Raw genomic sequence first — 27741 nt, 5'->3', positions numbered from 1 at the left:
GACTTAGAGAAAGCTTATGACAATGTTGATTGGAATACTCCCTTTCAAATTCTGAAGGTGGCAGAGGTAAAATACAGAGAGCGAAAGGCTATTTACAATTTGTACAGAAAGCAGATGGCAGTTATAAGAGTCGAGGGGTATGAAAGGGAAGCAGTGTGGTTGGGAAGGGAGTGAGACAGAGTTGTAGCCTATCCCCGATGTTCAATCAGTATATTGAGCAAGCAATAAAGAAAACAAAAGAAAAGTTCGGAGTAGGTATTAAAATCCATGGAGAAGAAATAAAAACTTTGAGGTTCGCCGATGACATTGTAATTCTGTCAGAGACAGCAAAGGACTTGGAAGAGCAGTTGAACGGAATGGATGGTGTCTTGAAGGAAGCATATAAGATGAACATCAACAAAAGCAAAACGAGGATAATGGAATATAGTCGACTTAAGTCGGGTGATGTTGAGGGTATTAGATTAGGAAATGAGACACTTAAAGTAGTAAATGAGTTTTGCTATTTGAGGAGCAAAATAACTGATGATGGTCGAAGTAGAGAGGATATAAAATGTAGACTGGCAATGGGAACAAAAGCGTTTCTGAAGAAGAGAAATTTGTTAACATTGAGTATTGATTTAAGTGTTAGGAAGTCGTTTCTGAAAGTATTTGTATGGAGTGTAGCAATGTATGGAAGTGAAACATGGACGATAAATAGTTTAGACAAGAAGAGAATAGAAGCTTTCGAAATGTGGTGCTACAGAAGAATGCTGAAGATTAGATGGGTAGATCACATAACTAATGAGGAGGTGTTGAATAGGATTGGGGAGAAGAGAAGTTTGTGGCACAACTTGACTAGAAGAAGGGATCGGTTGGTAGGACATGTTCTGAGTCATCAAGGGATCACCAATTAAGTATTGGAGGGCAGCATGGAGGGTAGGGATCATAGAGGGAGACCAAGAGATGAATACTCCAAGCAGATTCAGAAGGATGTAGGTTGCAGTAGGTACTGTGAGATGAAGAAGCTTGCACAGGATAGAGTAGCATGGAGAGCTGCATCAAACCAGTCTCAGGACTGAAGACCACAACAACAACAACAACAACAAGGTAAGCAACCACGGATTTGGAATTTATTGCATTTTGATGCAACTGACATTTGTGTATTTCCTTGTTGTTACACTATCTGTTTTAATATTTTTGGTATGTTTTGTTCAAGAAAGCCAATTAATCTCTCAGCAATGCTGGTTACCAAGACTTTTCTGTGTGAATCTACTATCTTGCTATCAAATACAGGGCTATTACAAATGATTGAAGCGATTTCATAAATTCACTGTAGCTCCATTCATTGACATATGGTACGACACTCTACAGATACGTAGAAAAACTCATAAAGTTTTGTTCGGCTGAAGCCGCACTTCAGGTTTCTGCCGCCAGAGCGCTCGAGAGCGCAATGAGACAAAATGGCGACAGGAGCCGAGAAAGCGTATGTCGTGCTTGAAATGCACTCACATCAGTCAGTCATAACAGTGCAACGACACTTCAGGACGAAGTTCAACAAAGATCCACCAACTGCTAACTCCATTTGGCGATGGTATGCGCAGTTTAAAGCTTCTGGATGCCTCTGTAAGGGGAAATCAACGGGTCAGCCTGCAGTGAGCGAAGAAACGGTTGAACGCGTGCGGGCAAGTTTCACGCATAGCCTGCGGAAGTCGACGAATAAAGCAAGCAGGGAGCTAAACGTACCACAGCCGACGGTTTGGAAAATCTTACGGAAAAGGCTAAAGCAGAAGCCTTACCGTTTACAATTGCTACAAGCCCTGACACCCGATGGAAAACCGATGAATCGGTCGTGGTGGAGATCATGATCAGCAATTCATGTCATGGCCTCCACGCTCTCCCGACTTAACCCCATCCGATATCTTTCTGTGGGGTTATGTGAAAGATTCAGTGTTTAAACCTCCTCTACCAAGAAATGTGCCAGAACTGCGAGCTCGCATCAACGATGCTTTCGAACTCTTGATGGGGACATGCTGCGCCGAGTGTGGGAGAACTCGATTATCGGCTTGATGTCTGCCGAATCACTAAAGGGGCACATATCGTACATTTGTGAATGCCTAAAAAAACTTTTTGAGTTTTTGTATGTGTGTGGAAAGCATTGTGAAAATATCTCAAATAATAAAGTTATTGTAGAGCTGTGAAATCGCTTCAATCATTTGTAATAACCCTGTATTCTTCCCGTTGGGGAATTTATTCTTTAGCTGTAGCTCCATTACTTTATGAAACACCTCTTTGATATGATCATTCTCAGCTTCACATAGTGAATGTGAACCAATGACAGCTAATTTCCATTCCTGAGTCTCCACACCTGCACAGAAGAATTGTTTATCAATTTGTTCAAATTTTTCCACTGATTGTTTTAAAAGAGTTGTTACTGACAACTGAAATGTTAGCCTTGCCCTTTCTTCCTATTTTACTTCACTATATAGTTCAATGAAATTTGCTGAAATCAGCACTGCTGTTTTTGTTTTTATGGGTACTGTGATGCTCGTGTAGTATAAACCTGTGTTTCTCCTGAAACTTTACCATTATCCTTTTGTTTTGAATTTATTATATACGTTCAGTATCTTTTCCCATTTGCCTTGTTGTTTCCAATTTCATGCATCCGGCCTTATGTTGGAAGCCTCTCACGGAACATCCTCTTTGGAAAACTGGGTTGTTGTTTAGGTTATCGGTCCCCAGATGAGCTGTCTTCATCCACCCCGCCCTACTGTGGGCACTTTCTGGCTTCATCTATATACACGATCCAGTCACATTAATACGACCACTGTCTACTTTCGAACTGAATGCGCAATAACCACTCTCAAACAGCAAGTCGCAGCACTACCAGTGGCAGGTATGTGTAGTGATGTAGTGTGACGGACACATGCAGGATGTAGTGCAGTCATCATAATGCAGAAACAGAGCAGTTTATCCGATATGCAACAGGACGTGATTGCTGGCTTTTGTGCCAGCAGTGGAGCATTTCCAAAAACAGCTAAGTTTGTAAACTGTTCGCATAGTGCCATCTTTAGAGAATACCATGCATGGCAAATTGCATATCCAAAATCAGTGCCACGATAACTGTGGTGCACCACGAGCCACAAATGACAAGGCTGAATGACAAATGTGGAGATACGTATGGGTGAATAGATGTGCAACTGACAGCCCAGATGAACCAAGGTGCTACCAACAGAGACCCATGACTTTTCAGTGAATGTTGCTGCATATGGGCATCAGCAGAAGGCATCTGGCTCTTGCACCCATGCTTACCACTGTTCACTGGTAACAAAAGATGCAATTTGCGTGCTGGTGATGAAGGGTGCAATATGCATGCCAATACCGCAACTGCATGTGCACTGAGTGGCGACAGATGGGCTTTTCAGGTGAATCATGTTCAGTGCTTGATTGGGCAGCCAGCTGTTGGTGTGCACAGCATGAAATGCCTGAACGCAAACACCCTGCAACAATCATCATAAGGGTCGAAGTTGGAGGAGGGACCATTATGGTCTGGGGAATGTTTTTGTGGCATTCACTGGGTGATCTCATCTTCCTGAAAGGCACAGTGGATTGACCCAAGTATGCATCTATCCTTGGGGACCATGTCCACCGCTACAACAAGCTCGTTTTTCCTCAGCATGATGACATCTACCAATAGGACAATGCAAGGCACCAAACAGCTTGCAGCGTGGGTGGTTCGAAGAGCACCATCATGACTATAGTATACTTCCCTGGACACCAAACTATCCAGATTTAAACCCAATTGACTATCAGGTTCAAACGCCAGCTCTCTAAATTTTGCCAAGCCGAATAACTGCTTATATAAGGGCCTGAGGAGGAACGATGCATTACTGATTTGCTTAATTTCTGAAGCTTCTCCCCTTGAATAAATCATCCATTTTTTTTTTTTTTTTGTCATTGCAATCATTAAAAGGAAGCATTATTACAAAAAAACATAGAAAAGTTCTTGATCAAATTACTTAAATTCAAATTAACATTCAAATAAACATAGACAACTTTTTTAATATAAGTAATACATAAAATATATAATAGTAGAATGTTGTTAGCAAACAGGAAAGTTGTATTTGTGGCTTATGATTTGAATACCACTACAGAATATGAATGTGCAACAACAATAAACAAGGTGCAAGATCAGTGGGAGAGGAGGAGGAGGAGGAGGGGGGGGGGGGGGGGGGATAGACTATAGACAGGGGAGAGAAGCACATATTTATAATACTAATACACATTAGAAACATGGTTTCTCTGAACTTTCTTTTCTACTTAACCAGAGAAAGCCACAGTAGCACATGCCCATGAACAGCTAGTTTACTACATGATAAACAGAAATCTAAAACTGTCTATAACTGCCCCAGAAGAAGCAGGCAAAAGGTTTTTTAATAAACTCCCCAAAATCATTAAAAAAGAAACAGATCTAAAATGTTTTAAAAATCATTTGAAACTATATCTCACAGAGAAATGTATATACAGTTTGAGTGAATACTAAGATGTGTTTAAATATATCATTACTGAAATGTACCTGTAAAAATTATCATTTCTGTATGTTTTTTTTTATTTGTGTGTACATATAATGTGAAACATGTAAAACCTTTGTATGATTATGGACTATTTCTGTTTAATCATTTGTTTCATTTATATATATATTGAAATCAAGTTTGATGTTAATAGGCTATTGTATGACACACCCAATACTCTCAGCTGGATTTTCAGCTGGAGTCCATGGGCAAAGAATAAATAAATAAATAAATAAATAAAATGAATTTTCTTTGCACAGTCAATATCTTGCCTGTTGTTCTCATTGGAGAAGTTTCGTTAAATTTCAAGAACTCATCAGATAAGACAACAAACTCATTCTAATGTAGGTCCTGGAAGGAGCCTCATACACAGAAGTAAATGATGAATAAGACAGAATACCTGAAAGAGAGTTGTCTATATGACTTTTTTCTGTTTCTATCAGTGATTGCTACTTAAAATGTTTATTGCATGTGTGGGCATATATTTTAAAATAAGTTTAAATTGTCATTTGCAAAATTACTGATGACAAAAGAATAAAATTTACACTAATATATATGATTTACTTACAACAATCTAAATAATACAATCATCACCATCATTGACAACAAAATCAATCAACCCTTGATCAGAGATTGGTATATAAATTCATAATGAATAAGCATTGTAATGGAACAGGTCAATCACTCATCTTCAGCTAGGTATAGTACTTTTTGATACATTAAAAGAAATTGATTATTTGACACACTCCACATATTTACTATACAATACAGACAAGTACAAAACTGTAACTTTGCATTCCACATAGTTTTAATGACACCATTAAAATAGTTTTGTACCCTAGTATACAAAATGTGTGTGTTCAAAAATGGCTCTAACATAAATAATACTATTATTTTTCAAAAAACTTAATTACTTTTCATATATTGGATTTGTTTCAAAATGTATTTATTGAATTTTATTTCCATTTGAAGTCGCTGACACTTCAAATTTTTAATTGTAAACTTTTAAAATAACTTCAAAAGACAAGATTACTGGTAGGTAATTCACTTTTTACATAAAATAATTTCTTTCATACATGCTTAACTTTGCCCTTGTTGGTGAGTACTTAACTGGAATATAAGTCATATGAAATTGGTGGGAAATAACTGGACTTCGTGCATCACATTGTACTCTGCGTTTCAGATATATTTGAATGTTGAAATTGTGAAGTCTTATAATGAAGAGAATTAAATGCTCTTGTCATGGGTGGCCAGCAGTTTTAGCTTGGGGGACACTTTGTGGAAGCAGAGGTTAGTGAAGGGCATACTTTTTAAAATTATAGTGTGCATTAGTGAACTTTGCAGTTCAGAAAATGTATAAGTTGTTACAGCAACCCACGGGCCACTCTTTGCCCAGATCTGCTCTATGTGAATGATAAAGTGCCAACGAAAAGCTATTTCAACATACATATTTTGATTCAACAAATCTGAATACCCTCCTGCAATCAGAAATATACTTCTAGTTGTTGAGGTAACAAAGATGTAGAAATAAATCAAATGATGACAACAACTAATGAAAATCATTAATTTAATTTTTATCACAATCTTTATTTTATTGTACGTATTAGTGATCACTGGCAGAGGAAAGAGGCTTGAACATGCAAAATATTCAATTTAAAAGCTGACCTTTCAGTCTTTCTGTTTCAGAATCAACTAGTCTATCAATATGGCCATCATGGGTAGTGCTGCCGGGTAAATTTGGCTTTAGTGATTCACGTAACCTTAAAATCAGGCTAGGATTTCTTGCTTTTTCAGACTGTATACTACGTTCTGTCTTGAAACCCCTTGCTGAAACACCTGTAAAAATTGCAAGAGGCAATCAGCTATTGCAACACATACGAAGAAAGACAAATATACAATGTTTTCAATGACTCAACTGTGCAAAATATAATTTAAAAGGCAGTCTATAAAGGTTTTTAAGTGGGCGACACACCATCTACCTGTATGGTGTCCATCAATCTTTCACAACTTCAGTAGTATGCCACATTTTGATATATCATACATTACAATAATGCTCAACATCTATATAAATTCAGACCCTGTTTGCGGATGTACAAAATTATTCGAAGGGAAGAATAATAAGATACCTACACACTGTCTCTTTTAAATTGTTTGTTGACCACAATACTACCTGAATATCACTTAGCTGAAAGCTATAAAAGATTGTGTAATACAGGTTTTGAATATGTCATACCTACAACATGTAGATACATGTTATCTCTGTGAGGACACTATTCCAGATTTATTTTTCCCCCCCTTCCAACACTACGTTTTAACTTAGAACTATTATTCAATTTACTTTATCTTTTTACAATAATAAACACCTTCCTTATGTGTACCTACTGCTCAGTCCCTCTAGAAATGGCTGATGCTGTTTGAGTTAGACTGCATGACCGTATAGTTGATAGCACCAGTATTTTTATTCGTGGCATGTCTTCATTTGCTCTACACATTATTATGACCAATCTAAGAGCTATTAGGTGTTACTGTGATGACGAAATATTTATTGAAATTGTCTGCAGTTACACTGAACAACTTCTAGTACCTCAAACCGCCACTGCACCAACTCTGAAAAACTCTCAACACCTTCTACATTGGCCCATTTAATCTCCCTGTATGCAAAAACAATTCCTCTTGAAGCATTTTTTTCTTTATTAAATTTGTTTTTCACTCACAAAAGTAAGCTTTGATTTCTGAGTGATGTATACCCAGTTTTCATACACATTATGATGCGCTTTTGCATTTGCTGTGTAAAACTTGACACTGTAACATCTGCAATATTTATCTACTTCAGGTTGAGATGCATGTGACTGCTTCTCTCTTCTGTCAATATATGCAATCTTGAAATAGTCTGTAAATGTGTGTTTCAAAGTTATGTCATATATGTACTAAATTGTAATGTGTGTGTCTGATTTGCACTTAAGAAATGTAGTACAGTATTGAATAGAAAAGCTGGAAGGAAGCACTTCAAAACGAAATGATTTAGGCAAGAATGAAAAAGGCAGAGGAGCACAAATAAAAAATTATAAAATGTGCTGAACTTACTATTTACATGACTGACATTGTACATATAGGACACATAAAGCTTATAAGAAGCCTATGTAACACATTTCTGTAAGAAATACATAAAACTGTACAAAAAATAATTCAGTCTCTTCTGGGTTAACTGAAATTATTATACAAAGCGGTAACTTCCAAGAACTATTAAAATCATTTCTCAGGATATGAAATTTCCAAGAAAAACAGTGATTACAAACTAGATACTAGGCCATAATGGATTAATGGCTCACAGCATTTATATTTGTATAACAGGATGTAATAATACGCTTGTGCCAGTGAGACTCACTCAACCCATTTTGGGCAAACCTGTTTTGTCTGGCGTCAGGAGGCGGCAAACGCAAAAATGGCTTCTGTCATTTTAATGGAGGTACCCAAGCTCTTAGGGTACTTCAAGGAGAAACAGAGTCAGGATCTGTTAATTCAGGGGGTCAAGCAAACGCTTCTTGCTCGGGAACAGGTGTCACGGTAGAAACTAAGAAAAGGCATTGTGCGTTTTAAGACCAAAAGTGATAAGTGCTTTAAGATCTGTTTACCTGAGGAATTAGTTCCAGCTATCTTTTAATAGTACTCTGATTGGTGGTCATTGGGCATGAATAAAACCCTGATGAAAATTAAGCAGCGCCACATGTGGTCCACTATGTGTAAAGAGATGCGGCAATTAGTGGGGGAGTGTGAAGATTGTAAGGCCGCCAAGCCCAATTCCAATTCTAGGCAAGGATTGCTTTAGGCCATGTGAAAAGGTAATCCTATGGACAAATTTTCATCGATTACGTCAGGCAACTTGCATATACAAAAGATGGGAGTTGTCATGTTTTTGTGGTAGTGAATACTTTAGCACATTTTTGTGGTTGATCCCAAGCAGTGGAGTGACTACAGGTTTAACTATTCGGCATCTGTTTAAATTTTTTTCCATCTTCAGCACTCCAAGGTCGATAGTTAGCAACAATGCTGTGGAATTTTTGTCAAGGCAATTTAAGTGCTCCTGTTTTAATTAAAAATGCCATTGCCCATCTCATCACCATGCCGTACTACCCTCAGCCTTCATTTGCCAAAAGGGTGAACTGTAACTTGAAATCGGCGTTGATATTTTCCATGCTGAGTCACAGCGCAAGTGGGATGCCTCCATTCTGTGACTGAACTTAACCTTTAATTTGGCCCATAACGAAGTTTGGAAAGCAGCACCTGCATCATTGCTGTTGAACTACCCTCTCAATCCACACTCGCTAATTTGTGATCCACGAATGATCTTTTGCCAGACAAAGTCACTCCTGAGGTATTTTAGTTAAACTGGACGAGAGCCAGGAAGAACACTGAGCTCGCACACAGGAGGCAGGCACAGTGATATTAATAACGGCCACCAAGCATGCCACGTGAAGGCTGGTGACTGAGTCTTCATCTCTAACTTTCGTGGCCAGGAATGGGCTGACGCAACCATATCTGGTAGGTTGGTTCCTCCCTTCATGGGACCCTGTGAGGTCATCCAAATATTAAATACAGTCAAGTCTCTTAGTGCGCAACCTTGACATGGGCAAGGTTTCCAGGGTCCACCCCTCCCAGATTAAAATAACAAGTTAGGCAGTTTTAGTAAACTTAAGTTTCTTTCCCCTCCTTGGGGTGTAGAGTTCTAAGTTTAAGCGGGGGAGACTGAGCCGTGTCAGCTGGCATCTATCAATCGATTGCTCGATCGCGGATGCGGGGCACGCAACGAGTTTTTACCAATACAAATGTGGATGGTTAGAATTGGAAGGAGCAATTCTAGGGCATGAGGACGGTTTACCTCTGCTGTCAGGCACCAATAGTAAAGGGCTTTTGCAGAGCACAAACTTCATCCTGCGAAGAAAGTGTTCTTTGTTGGCTGTGGTTATGATGGGGCTCTGGAAGTTTACGCGTGCCGAGAGTGTGAGTGCCACTTCGCTACTGATTCATCAAATATTTGGGTTAGAGTCCTGTGGCTTCTGAACCTTGATTGTTAAAGTCATAGTGCTATGACTAGTTCATCCTTCCCAGAAGATCTGCTGTGTTTGCTGTTTATGGGGGTTCACTCCAATAGGATTGAAGCAACTCCGTTTCATTACAGATGTTAGTCGCACATGTTTGTGAAATGTGTAGAAGCTGCATGGTCTGTGTTACAAGGCTACTGGAGGTACATTAATCAGAACTGCCTGTTTAAATTGGTTACATTTCGAGTGGGTCCTCATGGACCACATTAAGGACTGAACTGTGTTTTGCTCTTCCTTTTAAATACAGTGAAGACTAATTTAATCAGAGTTCCTTTTTCACTGTACTAATTTTTGTTAAGTATTTGTAAAACATTTTGGTGGGGTTGTTAGTTGACTCACCCTGAGATTTTTTATGGTAAATTCTGCTGACATAAGAATGTACTTTTCCACATTATTTATGGCTAGTGACTTACTGCAAAACATATTAGAAGTCAGTGAGTTTGAATTTTCTTCCATTTCAAAATAGCGCACAATGACTATTCCTATTGCATAATTAGTACAAGTAACTGATTGCCAATCAAGCCTTATTGATTTTTTCCATTTCTGTAATCAGAGTGCTATCATATTCGATGATTGGGTAGATGGTTGTTCTTTACTTATGTATAGCTCTTAAATGGTAACGTAATGAAATATGTGCCGCCCTTTGCAAAGCTGTACACTGTTACTAGTTTTCAAAGGTTAGTTCTTAGTCTGTTGTAGTTCACATTGTACTGGACCTGCCTCATCCACCAATACATCCATGGAGACGAGTTCATACCACCCACTCTGTCCGTCAGGTCATCCCACTTGTCATGGGACTGAATTGTATCTTTTGATGCAATAATTTACCAACAGCCATATGTATTGCATAAATTTATTTTATGAACTTCTTATGTGCTACCAGTTTTGGCATTACTTTGATGCCACCTTCAGGCCCCTGTACAATGAGTAGAACAAATGTACTATTATAAAAAAAAATATAGAATATACGTTAACAATTGACAGGTATCATCCCAAAAAGACATATTGCATATCATTAAAACTATACGCAACATTAGGGCAAATATGCTTCTGCCTATGTCATGCTGTTGTTAATATTTTTCAGTGTTTTACTCGAATACAGCGTGGTAGATGAACACATGTATACACTACTATTCATAAATCCATACCACACAGTTGTAATAGGCCATGCAACACAAAAATCAATGTACTGCATACAATCGTATGTCTAGTGGAAGTGTGTGTGTGTGTGTGTGTGTGTGTGTGTGTGTGTGTGTGTTGTTGTTGTTGTTGTGTGTGCGTAAATAATAATAAATAAAAAATTAAAATACAAGAAAATGTGACATAACCATGTCAAAATATATAAGTTACATGTGTGTAGCCTAGGTCATATTATAACCATATCATTAATTTGAACCCTCCTACGTGGAATGTTTCCCTCTATTATAACTAGGTCATATTATGTGTGATACGACAAATAGCTGCCGCAATATTAACGATAAAAAGCATAAAAGAATTTGTCTTAATAAAACCAATTGCATTCACGAACTAAACCAATGCAATCGTACTATAGAAAACCATCAAACACCTGGTCACCATAAGCACATCATTAGAACCCGTATGTTAGACCACCCCGCGCTGTGCTGAGTGGATTAATGCAACAACAGTATCTGCCTCGTATAGTCATAGTTACAAAGAAGATTCTCTATCTCTGTATATCAAAAATGTCTATCTCCCTACATATAAGTCCTATACAATTATGTAAGATTATACCAAATGGAATCGAACGAATAAAAAGGAAAGGAAGAAAAAGAAAAATATAGGAGGCGGCAAGTCCGAACATAAACCTCAAAATGAAATGTATACCATCCCTAAGACTAAGGGTACCACTTGTAACCATGTCAAATCATTCTCCAGGTTGCATTAAGGCCATGTGTAGTAACACATGAGATGACTATCAGATTCTTAAGTACATCATCCAGTGTCATCATATTTTGTCTAATGACCTTAATGAGTTGGAAACTGTCTGCATGGGTCAAAATGTCTTGGCACCTAAAACCTGGTAAAAATATTTGACTAGCTAAAATAAAAAAATAACGAATTTATACCCATCAGCTAAGTGTCAAGAAAATGCAATGTTACATCAAGTATAAAACTGTTTAAGTGGCAACTCAAGAGTGCAAAGACAGGTGAACAGTACAGTAATCCAAAGGGGTTGGAAAATGATGCTGGACACATTTGAAAGTTATGGCAGTGGACAACTTCCACAGGTGGGGAGCAAATGTAGTATTGACCCATATGTGCATTATATTGGCAAATATCAAAATAGCATCTAAGTGTGGTACGTAAAATTCCAAAGAATAATACTGAAGTCCCCATGATCATCAGTACTCAGGTATTACAAGTATCTCATTTGGAGATGTATGGCAACATTGACCTAACAATATCTATGAGAGTATAAGTAATTTTGCTGGTACATCACTGATTACCTGGACCAACAAGTTAAAATGTAAGTCACTGCCTATTTATGCATACTTTATCATTAAATCTTGACAGGGTACCGCCTATAATGCTGTGTCTGTAAACTGTTCATCCTTCCTAGATACCAGCTAACCACATACTCACTGTGGTAAATGCACCCTTATAACTAAATTGTAGTAAGGTTATAGGAACAACTAACAAGAAAATTTTATCAGAAGTAAGTCTAAAACATCATCTCTAACGTTAGCATATAGCTGAAAAGACTCACTGGCCTCAAATGTATCAGAGGCCAAGTAATTCAATGGGGACGCAGTGGTTCGATTAAGTTCAAATAATACAGATCTGATGCGAACCAAGCACAAACACTCAACATCTACGAGTCAAAACTGAAAATATAAAAAATTTGTGAACTTCAGATAACAACCCCCTAACTTCGGTGTTCATGGCTACTTACACCTTAGTCTAAACCACTAAATATTGTCCATCCTGTCACTTATATCTACATCAGGTGATGCCGTGATATTAAAAGTCAATACTCGCATTTACTAAGATTCATATGGGAAGAGGTTGACAGACGAAATGCAAACATTGCGTAACCCTACTGCCCAACATGCCAGAGAGGTGTCGGAAATAACTGAACACAGTAAACGTTATGAAAAAGCTGTATGAATAATCACCGCCTAAAAAATTTTTGCATCGGGTGAGATATTTATACACCAGAATCTTAACTCTCACGCTACTTATAACCTTTCAAGCACCTTCTCTAATACATTACTACAATATTATGATGCATAATCAAAGAAGATCATAATTAGCATGTTACAGAGTAAAATATATCACTCACCACACGTCAGTCTTAAAATCGCTGTACATGGAAGGAGCAATATAACTGGATCCGTGAATCAAATCTAAAATACAAAACAGTGGGGTAAATGATAGTTTCAAGAAGACATCAGCACACTACATTTTATGCTCGACATACCATTATGCAACAGCTCTTGGTGGCCTGGTGCCACAGACTGAGGCGGTTTGCAAACATCGATGTGTTTTGACATGGTTATATCAACAGTTGCTTCGTCAGGAAAGAGGGAAAGAGAGGGAAAGACGAAAGGATGTGGGTTTTAAAGGAGAGGGTAAGGAGTCATTCCAATCGTGGGAGCAGAAAGACTTACCTTAGGGGGGAAAAAAAGGACAGGTATCCACTTGCACACACATATACAGACACAAGCAGACATATTAAAAGTCTTTCCGCTCCCGGGATTGGAATGACTCCTTACCCTCTCCTTTAAAACCCACATCCTTTCGTCTTTCCCTCTCCTTCCCTCTTTCCTGATGAGGCAACAGTTTGTTGCGAAAGTTTGAATTCCGTGTGTATGTTTGTGTGTCTATCGACTCGCCAGCACTTTCGTTCGGTAAGTCACATAATCTGTGTTTTTAGATATATTTTTCCCACGTGTTGCATGGCCTATGAAAGCTGTGTGGTATGGATTTATGAATAATAGCGTATACGTGTGTTCATCTACCATACTATATTCGAGTAAAACAGTGAAAACTATTGACAGCAGCATGACATGGGCAGAAGCATATTTGCCCTAATGTTGCAAATAGTTTTAATGATATACTGTAGGTCTTTTTGAGCCACTTACATAGTTAACATGATACTTGTCAATTGTTAATGTATGTTCTATATTTTTTATAATAGCACATTTGTTCTACTCATTGTACAGGGGCCTGAAGATGGCATCAATGTAATGCTGAAACTGGTAGCACATAAGAAGTTCATAAAATAAATTTATGCAATACATATGGTTGTTGGTAAATCATTGCATCAAGAAATACATGCCAGCCATTGTCCCACAGTCCATAACGAATCAACGAAGATTGAATTGTATCTGTACTACTTCTCCAGGTTCAGAACTTATATCACCAATGGATGTGACACACTGCTTGTGTTACTGTTACCAAACTGACTGCAACTATTTAAGATGTATTTAAAACCCAACTGAAAAATTTTGTAAATATTAAGGTTTTGACTACTAATATGCTGACTTCAGATACCTGTCAATGTTTGACAACCTGCTTATTCTCATAATTGTTTAAAATATCTTTTGATGATGTCAATTGCTAATCTCATTTCATCAGTAATATTTGACAAATTGTTTAATTTCTTACTTATTTTTAAAAGCTATTTTACTGACTCATAAGGTTGCTGACTTTTATTTAAATAAAATATTATGCCTGTTTCAACTACGAATGCTGCTTTCTTGCCTTCTGGCATCTCTCCATCCAATCCAGATAACGACAGCTGTAGGAAAACGAGAAGCATCACTGTAGAATCAGAAAAAAGCAACCCACAGGTGATAGTATTAAAATCCTAATGGTAAACTGCCGAAGCATTGCAACAAAGTGCCACAGTCTGAAGTGCTAAGTGTACATTGAAAGGATATGCAAATCGGAAATGGAGGTGGTGTATTTGTCACAGTAGACAAGAAACTCAAATCCATTGAAATATAAATTAAAGCACATGTGAGACTGTTTGGGCAAGATTCAGTATCAGGTGCGGGCAAATACTAAATGCCTTCTCTGAAAACTACCTAGAACAGGTAGTTAGGAAGCCCACTCATGATGGAAATATATTGAACCTAATTGCTGCAAATCGACCTGACCTCTTTGGGAATGTCCATATAGAAAGTGGCATCAGTGGCCATAATGCAGTTGGGGCAACAATAATTGTAGAAATACAATGAACAATTAAAACAAGCATGAACAATTAAAACAAGCAGAAAGACATATATGTTCAGTAAACTCAATAAAAAATCTGCAGTGTCATACTGCGATGAGAAACTTGATACTTTCAGCACAGGGCAGGAGCACGTAGAGGAACTCTGACTCAAGTTTAAATTAGTAGTTGATCATGATCTGGATAGTTATGTATCAACTAGAACAGTTCATAATGGGAGGGAACTTCCACGTAGAGAAACTTCTAAAGAAACAGAGATTACTGTGTAATAGGTGTAAAATGAAGCTTAGGGCTATAGATCGAGATGCCAAATGGAACACATTTGGCCGTCAAGAGAGCAATGCTCGATGCCTTCAATAACTACCATAGCAGAATACTATCAAGTGATCTTTCACAGAACCCAACATAATACTGGCCATACGTAATGGTAACAGCTGTTAGTGGCACCAAAGTTAGTAAAATCCAGATGAATTGCTCCAATTTAATCCTTGTAACACTGAAACAATGAATGAAATAAGTATTAGTGCCAGTGGTGTTGACAAACAGCTGAAATCATTAAATCTGAACAAAGCTCCAGGGTCCTACTGAATCCCTGTCAAATTCTGTACTGAATTTGTGGCAGAGTTAGCCACCTCTTCTGATTATATTCTATCATAGATCCCTTGAACAAAAAACCATGCCCCCTTCTTGGAAAAAGGCACAGGTCACATCCATTTACAAGAAAGGTAGTAGAAGTGACACGCAAAACTACTGTCAAATTTTCTTGACATCAATTTCTTGTAGAAGCTTAGAACATATTCTGAGCTCTAATATGATGAGGTACCTTGAATAGAATGACCTCCTCAATGCCAACCAGCATGGATTCCGAAAACACAGAACATGTGAAACCGAACTCACTTTTCTTGGATGACATAATGAAAGCTTTGAGTCAAGCCAATTAGATAGATGCTGTAAATCTTGATTTCCGAAAACCATTTGACTCAGTACCACACCTACACATATTACCAAAAGTATGATCATATGGGGGTATCAAGTGAAATTTGTGACTAGGCTGACGATGTTTTGGAGGGAGAATACAACATGTTATCTTGGATGGAGAATCATCGTCAGATGTAGAAGGAACTTCAGGTGCGCCCCAGAGAAGTAGGCAGGGACCCTTGCCATTCACGCCATTCATTAATGACCTTGCAGACAATATTAATAGTAAAATAAGACCTTTTGCAGATGATGCAGTTATCTACAATGAAGCACTATCTGAAAGAAGCTACATACATATTCAGTCAGATCTTAATACGATTTCAAAGTGGTGCAGAGTTTGGCAACCTGCTCTATATGTTCAGAAATGTAAAATTTTGCAATTCACAAAACGAAAAAATGTATCATACGACTATAATGTCAATGAGTCACTCCTGGAATTGCCAACTCATACGTATATCTGGGTGTAACACCTTGGAGGGATATAAAATGGAATGATCACATAGGTTGAGTCGTTGTTAAAGCAGGTGGCATACTGCAGTTTATTGATAGAACACTGGGGAAGTGCAATCAGTCTACAAATGAGATTGCTTACAAATCACTTGTGCGACAAGTTCTAGAATACTGCTCAAGTACGTGGGACCCCTACTGGATAGGACTAACACAGGGATACTGAACATATACAGAGAAGGGCAGTACGAATGGTCACAGGGTTGCTTAATCCGTGGAAGAATGTCATAGAGATACTGAAGGAACTGAACTGTAAGACTGTAAGATAGATGTAAACTATTCTGAGAAAGTCTATTACTGAGGTTTCGAGGACCAGCTTTAAATGATTGCTCTAGGAATATGCTACAACCCCCTACGTATCGCTCTCATGGGGATCAATAGGATAAGATTAGAATAATCACTGCACACACACAGAGGATTCAAACAATCATTCTTCCTGCATTCCATGTGTGAATGAAACAAGAAGAAACTTTAATAACTGGTAAAATGGGAAGTACCCTCTGCCATACACCTCACAGTGGTTTGCCGGATATAGATGTAGATGGGTATTTATACGTATATGTTTTTGTTGCTATTATTCAATGTTGATAGTGTTAGTCAGACTGTCCATACATAATTCGACAGTGAAAGTTCGAGTAAGGTTCAGCTATCTGTTCTTGAAATATTTGTGCTCCTAAAATAAGTTGTAGTACTTGAGTTAAACTAAAACATATTCAGGGCTCCTACATACATTTCATGATCTGTGCAATGCGAACACGCTCTGACAGTCAATGAAAAAAACTAATGTTCATGTTTGTTAATGAGATGTAGTTTGCTACTATAATTACTTAATATGAAGGCAGTTATTTTACCTTGTGTTAAACATTTGGTTGAAATTAATTTTGCCTAATTTAGGCTGGTTCAAATCCCACAACAACTCCCCCCCCCCCTCTTCCTTCAAATACTTGGCTGACATAGAAAATGTTATAAAGTTCAATTTACGTTTACATTAGCACACAATAAAAGTCATTCAGGGTGATATCTTTAACATCAGTATCCCCCTTGGAGTGTTACACATGCTTCTATCCACAAACTCTAGCATTTCTCCAGTTACCAATCCATTAAATAATACTTTAACTTTATTAAACTATCTGTAATGTCTTTGCACCACCACACATTCTTCTTCTACTAAACTACACTCCATACTTTGGTTTAACACTTGGCCACTTCTCCTGCACTTAATGTCTTTCTTCATTCTTCTGTTTTCTGATTTGTATTTTATAACCACAATCTAAATTCAAATCTGCCAATTGGTATGACTTGCAGTTCACTACAGGGTTCCTAAATCATCACTAAACCAAGATATAATCAAACTTATTTTTTCCCTTTTTTTTTTTAAATGGAAAGAGGTTTTATCATTCACTGTGTAACAACCAGATCACGTTTCAAAGCTATATAAACAGAAACATCCTGGCAGACTAAAACTGTGTGCCTGACCGAGACTTGAACTCGGGACCTTTGCCCTTCGCGGGCAAGTGCTCTACCATCTGAGCTACCGAAGCATGACTCACGCCAGGTCCTGACAGCTTTACTTCTGCCAGTATCTCGTCTCCTACCTTCCAAACAGTTGGTAGAGCACTTGCCCGCGAAAGGCAAAGGTCCCAAGTTCGAGTCTCAGTCGGGCACACAGTTTTAATCTGCCCGGAAGTTTCATATCAGCGCACACTGCGCGGCGGAGTGAAAATCTCATTCTATATAAACAGTTCCATGCTGAAATGTGGCGATTTATTAAGATAAAATTTTAAAAGAGGCTGTTGCAAATATATTTTTGGCAATGATCACATGAAATGAGTGGCTATACTCCAACAAAATAATACTTAACATGTAATTTAACTGTCTGGTTATCTTTTTTATACAATACAAAGTACGTGAAATCTCAGACATGTTTTAGGTTTTCTACTTACCAAGAACAAGTGGATTACGACAGTAATGGCTCTGTAGTATACTTCTGTGGAATTTAGTTGAGACGGCAATGTTTGGAAAAACTGGAAAACTGTTAACAAGTGATCCATGTTTATTCTCATAAAATGAGTCTGCTGATTTATATGATACCAGCCAAGGCAATGATTTTGTTCTGGAAGGTCTCCAGGATAAATTTCTGCTATTAATTTTGGCACTTCCATCGGTCACAGATATTTTTAAAGATGAAAAGTTTTCCAATATTGATTTAGAACAGTTTTTGAGCACCTATAGAAAAAGAAAAGATAGGTGATTATTATTAGGTGATTATTTTAAAATATTTTTGTCCACAGCCAAACTGAATTACATTACTGATTTAATTGTTATTAAATAGGCTATGTAACCACACATATGTTGGACTTGTTAGTCTTACTTTTTGCAGCATATTATACATTATTTTTATCGAATAATCAGAACTAAAAGTTGAAGCAAAAATCAGAAATGGCAATAAAATAAAAAGGAAAAGCACAGGAAAACTAAATCAAGTAATTACATCACTTGACAGGAGAAACTGGACTGACAGAAATAAGAACTATGACAGCATGACTAAACAAAATGAATTTAAAATAAAAATACACTATGAACATCTACAGTAATAAGACTCTTTATATCAACGCAGAATTAAGACATTACCAGACTCTAATCCGCCTTGAAGCCTTATACGCAGCCTAAAGTCTAAAACCTGTATGAACAGGATTACTTAGGAGTCTAGAACTTGTGGAATGAAGGATATTCTGGAGGATATTGGAACCTCAAAGAAGAGCAGATGGGTCAATATAGAAGAGGAGTGAACCACGAACTGTACCCAAATCGAGAAGTCTCAGATATCATCAGGAAAAGAATTACGTTCATTAAGACAACTTCTTAGAATGGACCACAGGAAGAGCACACATCAGGTGTTGAAGTTGCTTGTGAACAAGAGGCCCACAGGACCCTGAATAAAAAAGTATAAAGTGATCTGGAAGAAACAGGAATAAAACTGGGTAACTTTAAAATCTAAATTTGCAGCTGCGATAGGTTTCCATGACAGAGCTACATCCAGGACAAAAACATCATAAACAGGAGAATGAAGAAGCAAAGTACGAAAAGGAAAGAATATTAGATGAAGACTATAAACTCATTCAAATTAACATGATCCTCAGACGGCCAAAACAAGATGACCTTATTCTGATTTCAATACAAAAACATTCACTTACTCCAGAAACAAAGAGGGCATTCATAATACTGACTGAACATCTTGTCTTAATCTTATGTGGCTCAGTATTATTCCAAGTGATGTGAATTTCATTTTAGACTGCAAGAAAGATGAAGAGGTGACATCTGTATTTGCTATCCTGCATCAAAACACAATGTTCTTTTGTGTGGCTGTCCTGATGAGAGTTATATGTGTTGGTGGCTATCCATTGGGGGCAATCAGGGAAGTTTATCAAAAAAAATTTGACATGATTTCTCTGGTTAAGAGTGTTGCTTGCTGGTGGAGTGCTCACACAGCTCGCTCGCAGTACCAGTCAGTGTTGCTGGGCTAGCATCATTCTAACAGATGAAGACTGGCAAAGAACAGGCGCTTCATGAATGTCACCTGCAACCATTGACCAATGAGAGCATAGCAAACTGCTCAGAGTTCTGGGCACAGATGACCTAAGCCTCTCTCCCAACTTGACATGAAGTCTTTCCCTCCTGTCCTGCGATCCACTCGACACTTAGGTCATAATGGTCCATCATCCCTGGGTGCTGAGATGGTTCATCCAGGAAATGGCTTCAAAAAACTGTAAAAACAGATGCAGCTGTGTGCGTGCATCCTGACTTAACACTAGCAGCTCTATTGGCAAATGTCAGCTGTGGAGGGATGTATTATGACGGACGAGCTTGGTGGCATGGTCAGTAGGTGGCAGCACCCTTGACATGCGATGCCTGATTGAGCTCAAAGCATGAGAAATCCTGAGTGCAGGTCAGCCAGCCTGAGGCTCTGACCATGTGCTGCAAAAAACCCAACCAGCTGAGCGGACTTGGGAGATAGCCACTAATGCCAAATTGATAGAAAATATGAAATATGGGAAATTACAAAATAAAAACCAAATCGGTGACAGAGAAGCCAGTTATATGGTTCTGAAGATGAAAATCAGACAAGGGTATGAGTGAAGATTTATCCTCACTACAAGATTTACCTTACAAGTTAATAAATGTTAAATGTTGTAGATATAAAATAACCTTCAAAAGTTAGTAACTTACTAACACTTTAAGTGATTCACACAAAAGCAGTGTCAGTGGGTAGGTTCCAGTGACTAACAGTTTTACTTGATTTTCAGTGAATATTAGATACTTCAAATTATAGGGTAGACTGTATATTCCATGCATGAAAAAGTGAATTCTCTAACAAATAAGACACAAAATAGTGAAAGTACAGAAAAAAAGCAGTAGTAAATACATGTTAGTAAAGATGTATGACAGTAATTAGTTTGTCTGATGTTTATTAATGATGTAACAACAAAAAATAGCACCCATATGAACAAAAACACCACCATTAAAGCTATACAAAAACAAGTAGAAGTGAAAAGCTGAAGAAATTCACGTCCATATTCATGTGTGACATTTATAACATAAATTTATAGTTTAGGCATGCTTTTGGAAGTCTGAAGGGTGTTGCATGACTCACATCAGTGCAAGTCTATAAGTAACATTTAGGATTAGTGCAATGGATGTGTTGGTTGGCTCTGGACAGTGACTTAGCCAACAATTTGGAATACAACCACACATTAAGAGGCCCTAAGAACAGTACGTTGTCTTACTTTTATTCAATTTTTTTATTTGTGCAGGTGCATGTGGAGGTTCAAATGTCAATCTTTGGTGAAAGCAACAATCATAAACAACATTTGACAATTATTCATCTTACAGAGATCAAAAACAAGAACAGTGCTATGATTCATTACCATTTTACATTCCCTAAATTACCCCATTAGGTTGCAGCCTGCTTATGCAATAAACCTGAAATCTTTAACACATTTTCTGTTGATTACTAAAAAACAGCCAAGACATGTCCACTTTCTGATTGGCCTTTTCCATCCTGCCCATCTGGTTTTGGTAGAATGGGATAAGACACACAATCGGATCTATGTTTTGGTTTCCAAACATTGCATTGAAACAATTGTTCAGTTCATAGTGCTGTGGGAAAAAAAACACAATTTGGCATTCATAAGAAAAACAAGACCAAAAACGCTACGGGAGCGTAATATGTAAGAAATTGACCACCCAACCTGCCACTGAGGATGCCTTGCAGAAAATAAAGGCGAAACGCGTATGGCACTAAAATTGTGTTTTAATCAGTTGCTGTCAGACGGTCCACAAGAAAAAAAATTATCAATATACTGTACGCTGCATATTTTCGTATTACAAAGGTATAAATTTGAATTCCACCAAATAACGCATGTCACTTTCTGAAGCATTGAAATTGAGATTGTGATGCGCTTTTGTAAGCGTCATGGATCATTCACACGATCTCGCCAGCTGATGACACCAATAGTACATGTGATATAGTCAGCCAACAGCAAGATCACTCTTAAGCAGCGCAAATACACAAATAAGAAAAGTTAATGGCTTAAATTAATATACATAACATTCACATATAATGTTGGTCTCGAAGATTAAAAAGTTGGAAGAGAAGCTAAGCTTCCACATACAATGTTTATCTTTTTTGCACATGTTGCACTTTAAGATACACACACAAATGTGCCAGTGAAATTTTTAATAACGATGCAAATGTCTCATCTTCTGGGCTCAAAATTCTTCTAAATGGTCATCCTCAAAGTGTTGATTTTTAAATGAGAGTCAAACGCTTTGTGATTTAAGAAATTAATCGTACATTCTCGAACATAATTCAGCTTGCGTAAAAGGAAATCTGCTTTGAATGTAACGCTTTTCAAACCACCCTTCGCAATATTTTCCCGCGACCTGTTAGAAATAGGTCCGTTTCAGCAGTTGCAAGAAAGCGCCAGATAACTGGCACCACCGCGCTTGCATAGCTACAATGATGCAGGAAGCCCATATGATCGTACATGTAAAACATTAAAAGATCTTACACTATGTCATAAAAGAAACAAGACATCAAAGGATACTTCAAGAGCGTCAGGATTTCGCGAACCATACTAAAGTGCATGATTTGGCTTAAAATGCACATCTGTATATAAATTTTCTTGGATTACCAGTACTCATGTTTGGTTCTTTATTATAGCATAATGCCATACGTGCACTTGAAATACAGCTAACAGCTGAAACCAGCGAATAGTGTGAAATTAAGCACTTTGTTTCAAATAAATTGACTGCCTCATTAGAAAGGATTAATAAAAGCCAAATCTCTTTAGCAAACCAGCAAAAGTAACTTCATTGTTCTGTAAGGGGAAGTTCTCTGCAGAATCGGTGCGTAAAGGAACATTTGGAGAACACTGGCAAGTAGAAGGGACAGGATGATGATGGCTTCTGTTAAGACACCAGGCAACAATTTCCATGCTACTAATAGCACTAGAGGGAGCTGCACAGAGTAAAAACTGTAGAGGAAGACAGAGACTGGAATACATCCCGCAAATAATTGAGGACGTATGTTGCAAAAGAGTCGTAAGACTGAAGACTCAAAGGGATTAACTATGTGTGTGATTGACTTGAGAAAGGTGCTAAAAGTGTTTTTAGTATTAAGGCCTATCATGAAGATCTTAATATTTCTGCTACTATTTCCTTACGTTTAAGCCTTCATTCATTTATGGAACAAGTTATTTTAAAATCAGTTTTGAGTGAATGGAAACCATTCTGTTCTTGAGACAGTACAGTTCAGTAGTCTCATTTGGGTTTGCATAATCCATTATTTGAATAAATGTTATTGCGCCAAGGGCAATGATTTGGTACAATACACCTACCATTATCATGACAAGATAGACTCCTACATTACATGGCCTACAGCCACATTTTAATGATTCTTACTAATAAATTTTGCGATTAAAAAAGAAAAGAAAAAAAAAACAGGCTCATGATATATTTTTTGTTGTTGTTCAGGTTGTACTTCTTATAAATTTTATCCCAATTAACTCCCTTTATGGAATAATTTGTAGAAGACAGCAAAATCAACCCCTCATACTCTTCAATTGTCTCCCAAATGTTGGTAAAAAAAAACAACCTTAAATCACTTTGTAACAGAATAGTTTCACTCTCCTTACTGAAATTCTCTGAGGCCTTTTGCATCTTGCATTTATTCAATCAAGACAAGTGTAGTTAGCAAATAATTCCCCCCCCTCCCCTCTAAATTACATCCCCTTTTTATTATTTTAAACATCCCCACAGGTCCCTATGTCCACCTGATGGAGTGTTGCAGTTCCATACCACTGACTCATGAGGTGCAAGCAATCAAGCCCCCATAATACACCGTCTGTCCAACAGAGCATTTTAGAAATCACAACTTTTGCAAACTTGATAACTCCACTTTTGTGGAAGAGCGAAGGAGTATGCAGGTGACAATACATCTGGAAGGAATCAGGATAGTTTATTAAAATCGTATGAATTGATTTCTTTGGTTAAGAGTACTATTTGCTGGGAGACTGCACCCACGACCACTCACAGTACCAGCCCATGCTACTGGGCTAGCATCGTTCTCGTGGTTAACGACTGCTGACAAATGGATGCCTTGTGAATGTAACCTGCAACCCTGTACCAATGTGAGTATGCTCCGTAAGGCCTCCAAAGCTGCGAACAGAAAGCTCAAAATGAGCTCACTTTCTCTGCTGCTGGCTGCTGACTCCTGTCTTGACAACTCTTTTCCTATTCTCCTATGGTACATTCGACACTTTGGCCATAGATGGCCCCTAGAGGCGTTAGGTGACTTCCCTGGGTGCACCATGTGTCTCCCTAATTATGCAGTAAAACTGACATAATGTTTAACAGATTTTCTGTTGATTATTAAAACTCTACCCACATTAGATATCCACTTCCTGGCCTGACCTCTCCAATCCTGCACAGATAAGACATTTGGCAACGCTGTTCCAGCAGTACGAGGGCCTATACAGAAGACTGGTCTCCAGCCTTGGCATCAGTTTTCAGTGGGAGATGGTGGATAGCCAAAATAATAAGTCAACGTTGCTACTTATCATAAAGATGACACAAGAAGTTGTAGACAGGCACATCTAAAAGACACTTAAGACAGAGAAAGAAAAATGGCACTTTGGTATGAGCTTCCACAGTTGGCAATCACGTATGTACGATGTGTGCTTGCTTGTGTACATGAATGTGTGTGTTTCTATTTCTTTTTTCTTTTTCTGGAAAAGGCTAATGAATAAGTGTCTTAAATATGCCTGTCTGCAACTTATCATGTAATCTCTAAGGCAAGTTGCAATCTATCTTTTCCTTACATTGTTGATATTCTAACCTGGGGTTTCCATTGTTTGAAATTTTCAAGTCATTAATTTTAAGGTCCAGTAGCAAACCTGAGGGGATTACCACGGTAGGTTCCACTAAATAAAAGGGGTTTGAGCCACTCTCATACCTGACAACCCACTCTGTCCATTTGGACCTATGTTAACATTCTGCAGTGTGGCAATGTGTCTAAAGCATCAGAAATCTAGGTATACAGAATCTGTCTGTTGCACTTCATCTGTGGTTCGCAGGACATTGTGCGAGAAGAGAGAAAGATGGGTTTTGCACGAATGATGCTTTCTATATTTTTGTTGATTTATTGACAGACGCTTTTCTTTCTCTTGGTACTTCATTATATTTGAACTTTGAATATACCCCAGAATTACACAGTAAACAGATGTTAAGGGTATTGGTATGTAATTTTCCGGATCTATTCTTTTACCATGGCACATTTTTCCAGTTCCTTGGGACTTTCTGCCGGGCAAGAGACTCACGATAAATAGAAGCTAAGTATGGGGTGAATGCAAAATAGTGCACTCTGCAAAAATGAATTGGGATTCCGTCCATACCCAGTGACTTATTTGTTTTCAGCTCTATCACCTGCTCTTCACCACAGATGTTTATTTTGGTCCTCCATACAGGAGTTTGTGGAGTGGCCAAACAATGGTACATCTCTATAATCACCCTGCATGAATGATTGTTTGAAAGTAAAATTCAAAACTTCAACTTCCCTCTGACAAGTGACTGAATAGAACACTCCACCCCACTTAACGATTTTATGAAGAACCAGAATTTTCTGGGATTTTCAGGAAAATTCTCTTCTAACAAATGATGGTGGAGGTTGTATGCTAGCACATTGCTCTTTTTATACATAATCGAATTTCTTGTAACGTTTGCATGCAGCAATCTCTGGGTTCTTTTTTTGATCCAAGAGTGCAACAATCTTCGCTTTCTCTCAGTATTTTCTGAATTTTGTTACTGAACGATGGTGGGGTCTTCACCAACCCAAATCCACACACGGCACATATTTCTTGAGAGTGTGATTAACAATCAGTTTAAACTGGTCTGTAATGTCTCTATATCCATCAATGAAATGAAATGATGTTCACTCACTATTCAAGTAGGATGCTAACAACTGCTTATCTGTTCTTTTCTGCATAAAAATTCTCCTAGCACTCTTGATGGATTTATTAACTTAAGTAATCATCATGGCTACGATGACATAATGATCACTAATCCTTATAAGGTCAGGTCTGCTTTTAGCTACAAGATCTGAAGGAAAAAAAAAAAAATATACTTCCATTATATTTTTGTTAGCGCTTTATGTGTTCAAAACAGTTTTCAGAAAAAAAGTGTTCATTAATTCTTCAAAAGATTGGCTGTTCATACCATCTGCAAGGAATCCATAGACATTGTAATCTATACTTGCCAAGTTAAAGTCACCTCCAACTAAAAAATGGTTCAAATGGCTCGAGCACTATGGGACTTAACATCTGAGGTCATCAGTCCCCTAGAACTTAGAACTACTTAAACCTAACTAACCTAAGGAAATCAAACACATCCATGCCTGAGGCAGGATTCGAACCTGCGACCGTAGCGGTCGCATGGTTCCAGACTGAAGTGCCTAGAACCGCTCGGCCACACTGGCCGGCACCTCCAACTAATATTACACGCTCAGAGTACTTCATCTCTACTGAGCAACGACGTTCACAATTTCAGAATTTACATCCACTGCCCACATACCTCATTCCAGTTGGTGCTTCCCAGGTTCCTTCTAAACTTGTCTGAAGAGCTTGTTAACTGTTCTAATGATTTTCCAATCTAGCATATATTCTAGGATTTTCATGTCTCCTGTTGTGGAGAATTTGTCATCATGATCAGATAACTGACTTAAAATCTACTATATTTCAATATATGGGCCCAGGTCTGCCATTGAATCATGCTTTGTGAATCCCCCAATGTTTCCTCAAGGCAACAGCTCAGCATTGACAGTTGGTGGCTGCTGACTGTCATAATCTGAATGCAAGCAGTTGCTACTTATCAGCAGTAACGAACAGCTACCACCTGAAAATGTCGAGCAGTTGCCTTGAGGAAATATTGTGGGAAACACAAAACATGACCTGGCAGCAGACATATTAGCCAAATAATTGAACAAATCCATTGGGAAAGCCTGATAATTCACATCACACTTGTCTGTATGTCAATTCATGTAGTCTTCAGCATCAAGACTAGTTTGATGCAGCTCTCCGTGTGTGCTAATCCGGTGTAAACCTCTTTATCTCCGAATAACTGCTGCAACCTACATACATCCATTTGAATTTTCTTATTACATTCATCTCCTGATCTCCCTCTACAATTTTTAACCCCCCACCACCCTCACTTCCCTACAACACCAAACTGACAATACCTTGATTCCTCAGATGTAACCTAGCAATAGATCCCATATTTTAGTCAAGTTGAGCCATAAACCCATACCCCCCGCCCCCCCCCCCCTCCTTCCTGGCCACCACCCATTTTCATTCAGTACTTCCTAATTAGTTATATGATTTACCATCTAATATTCAGCATTCTTTTGTAGTGCCACATTTTAAAACCTTCTATTCTCTTCTTGTCTGAACCACTTACAGTCCATGTTTTATTTCAATCCAAGACCACAAATCACACACATACCTTCAGAAAAATTGCCTGTCACTTAAACTGATATCAGATCTTAACAAATTCCTCTTTTCCAGAAGCGTTCCCCCCTCTCTCTCCCCCCTCCCTTGTATAGCCACTCTGTAGTTTAGATCTCTCTACTTTCGCAAGATTTCAGGATGAGAAGTCAATATCACAATCCAGCCAAAAATATCTCTTTCCCATTTCATAATCAAGTGCTGAACAACACGAAAATCTAGCTCCAAGATAAGATCTGGTGGTAGCAAATTTATCCACAAATTGTTACATTTGTCAACATTTTATCACAATAAATCATTTTAAAGAACAGGTTTTGGAGAGATCTTTATTACAGTGTATGTTAGTTTCGCTA

At 38.0% G+C, this 27741-nt stretch overlaps 1 protein-coding gene across 1 annotated transcript in view; it reads right to left on the bottom strand.

Moving 5' to 3' along the window:
• The window catches only part of LOC126457934 (ATP-dependent zinc metalloprotease YME1L-like), a 108497-nt gene that overhangs the window by 68490 nt on the left and 12266 nt on the right, over positions 1 to 27741 (bottom strand). Inside the window, exons 3-4 of the mRNA XM_050094644.1 lie at positions 18275 to 18557; positions 6213 to 6383 (exon numbers count right to left, since the gene is read on the bottom strand). Of these exons, the coding sequence (XP_049950601.1) occupies positions 6213 to 6383; positions 18275 to 18557 (454 nt within the window). The remainder of the gene's footprint in view (positions 1 to 6212; positions 6384 to 18274; positions 18558 to 27741) is intronic.

The sequence above is a fragment of the Schistocerca serialis genome, chromosome 2 (genome assembly GCF_023864345.2).
Source record: "Schistocerca serialis cubense isolate TAMUIC-IGC-003099 chromosome 2, iqSchSeri2.2, whole genome shotgun sequence".
In the NCBI taxonomy this organism is placed as follows: Eukaryota; Metazoa; Arthropoda; class Insecta; order Orthoptera; family Acrididae; genus Schistocerca; species Schistocerca serialis.
This window is presented reverse-complemented; position numbering and strand designations above follow the sequence as displayed.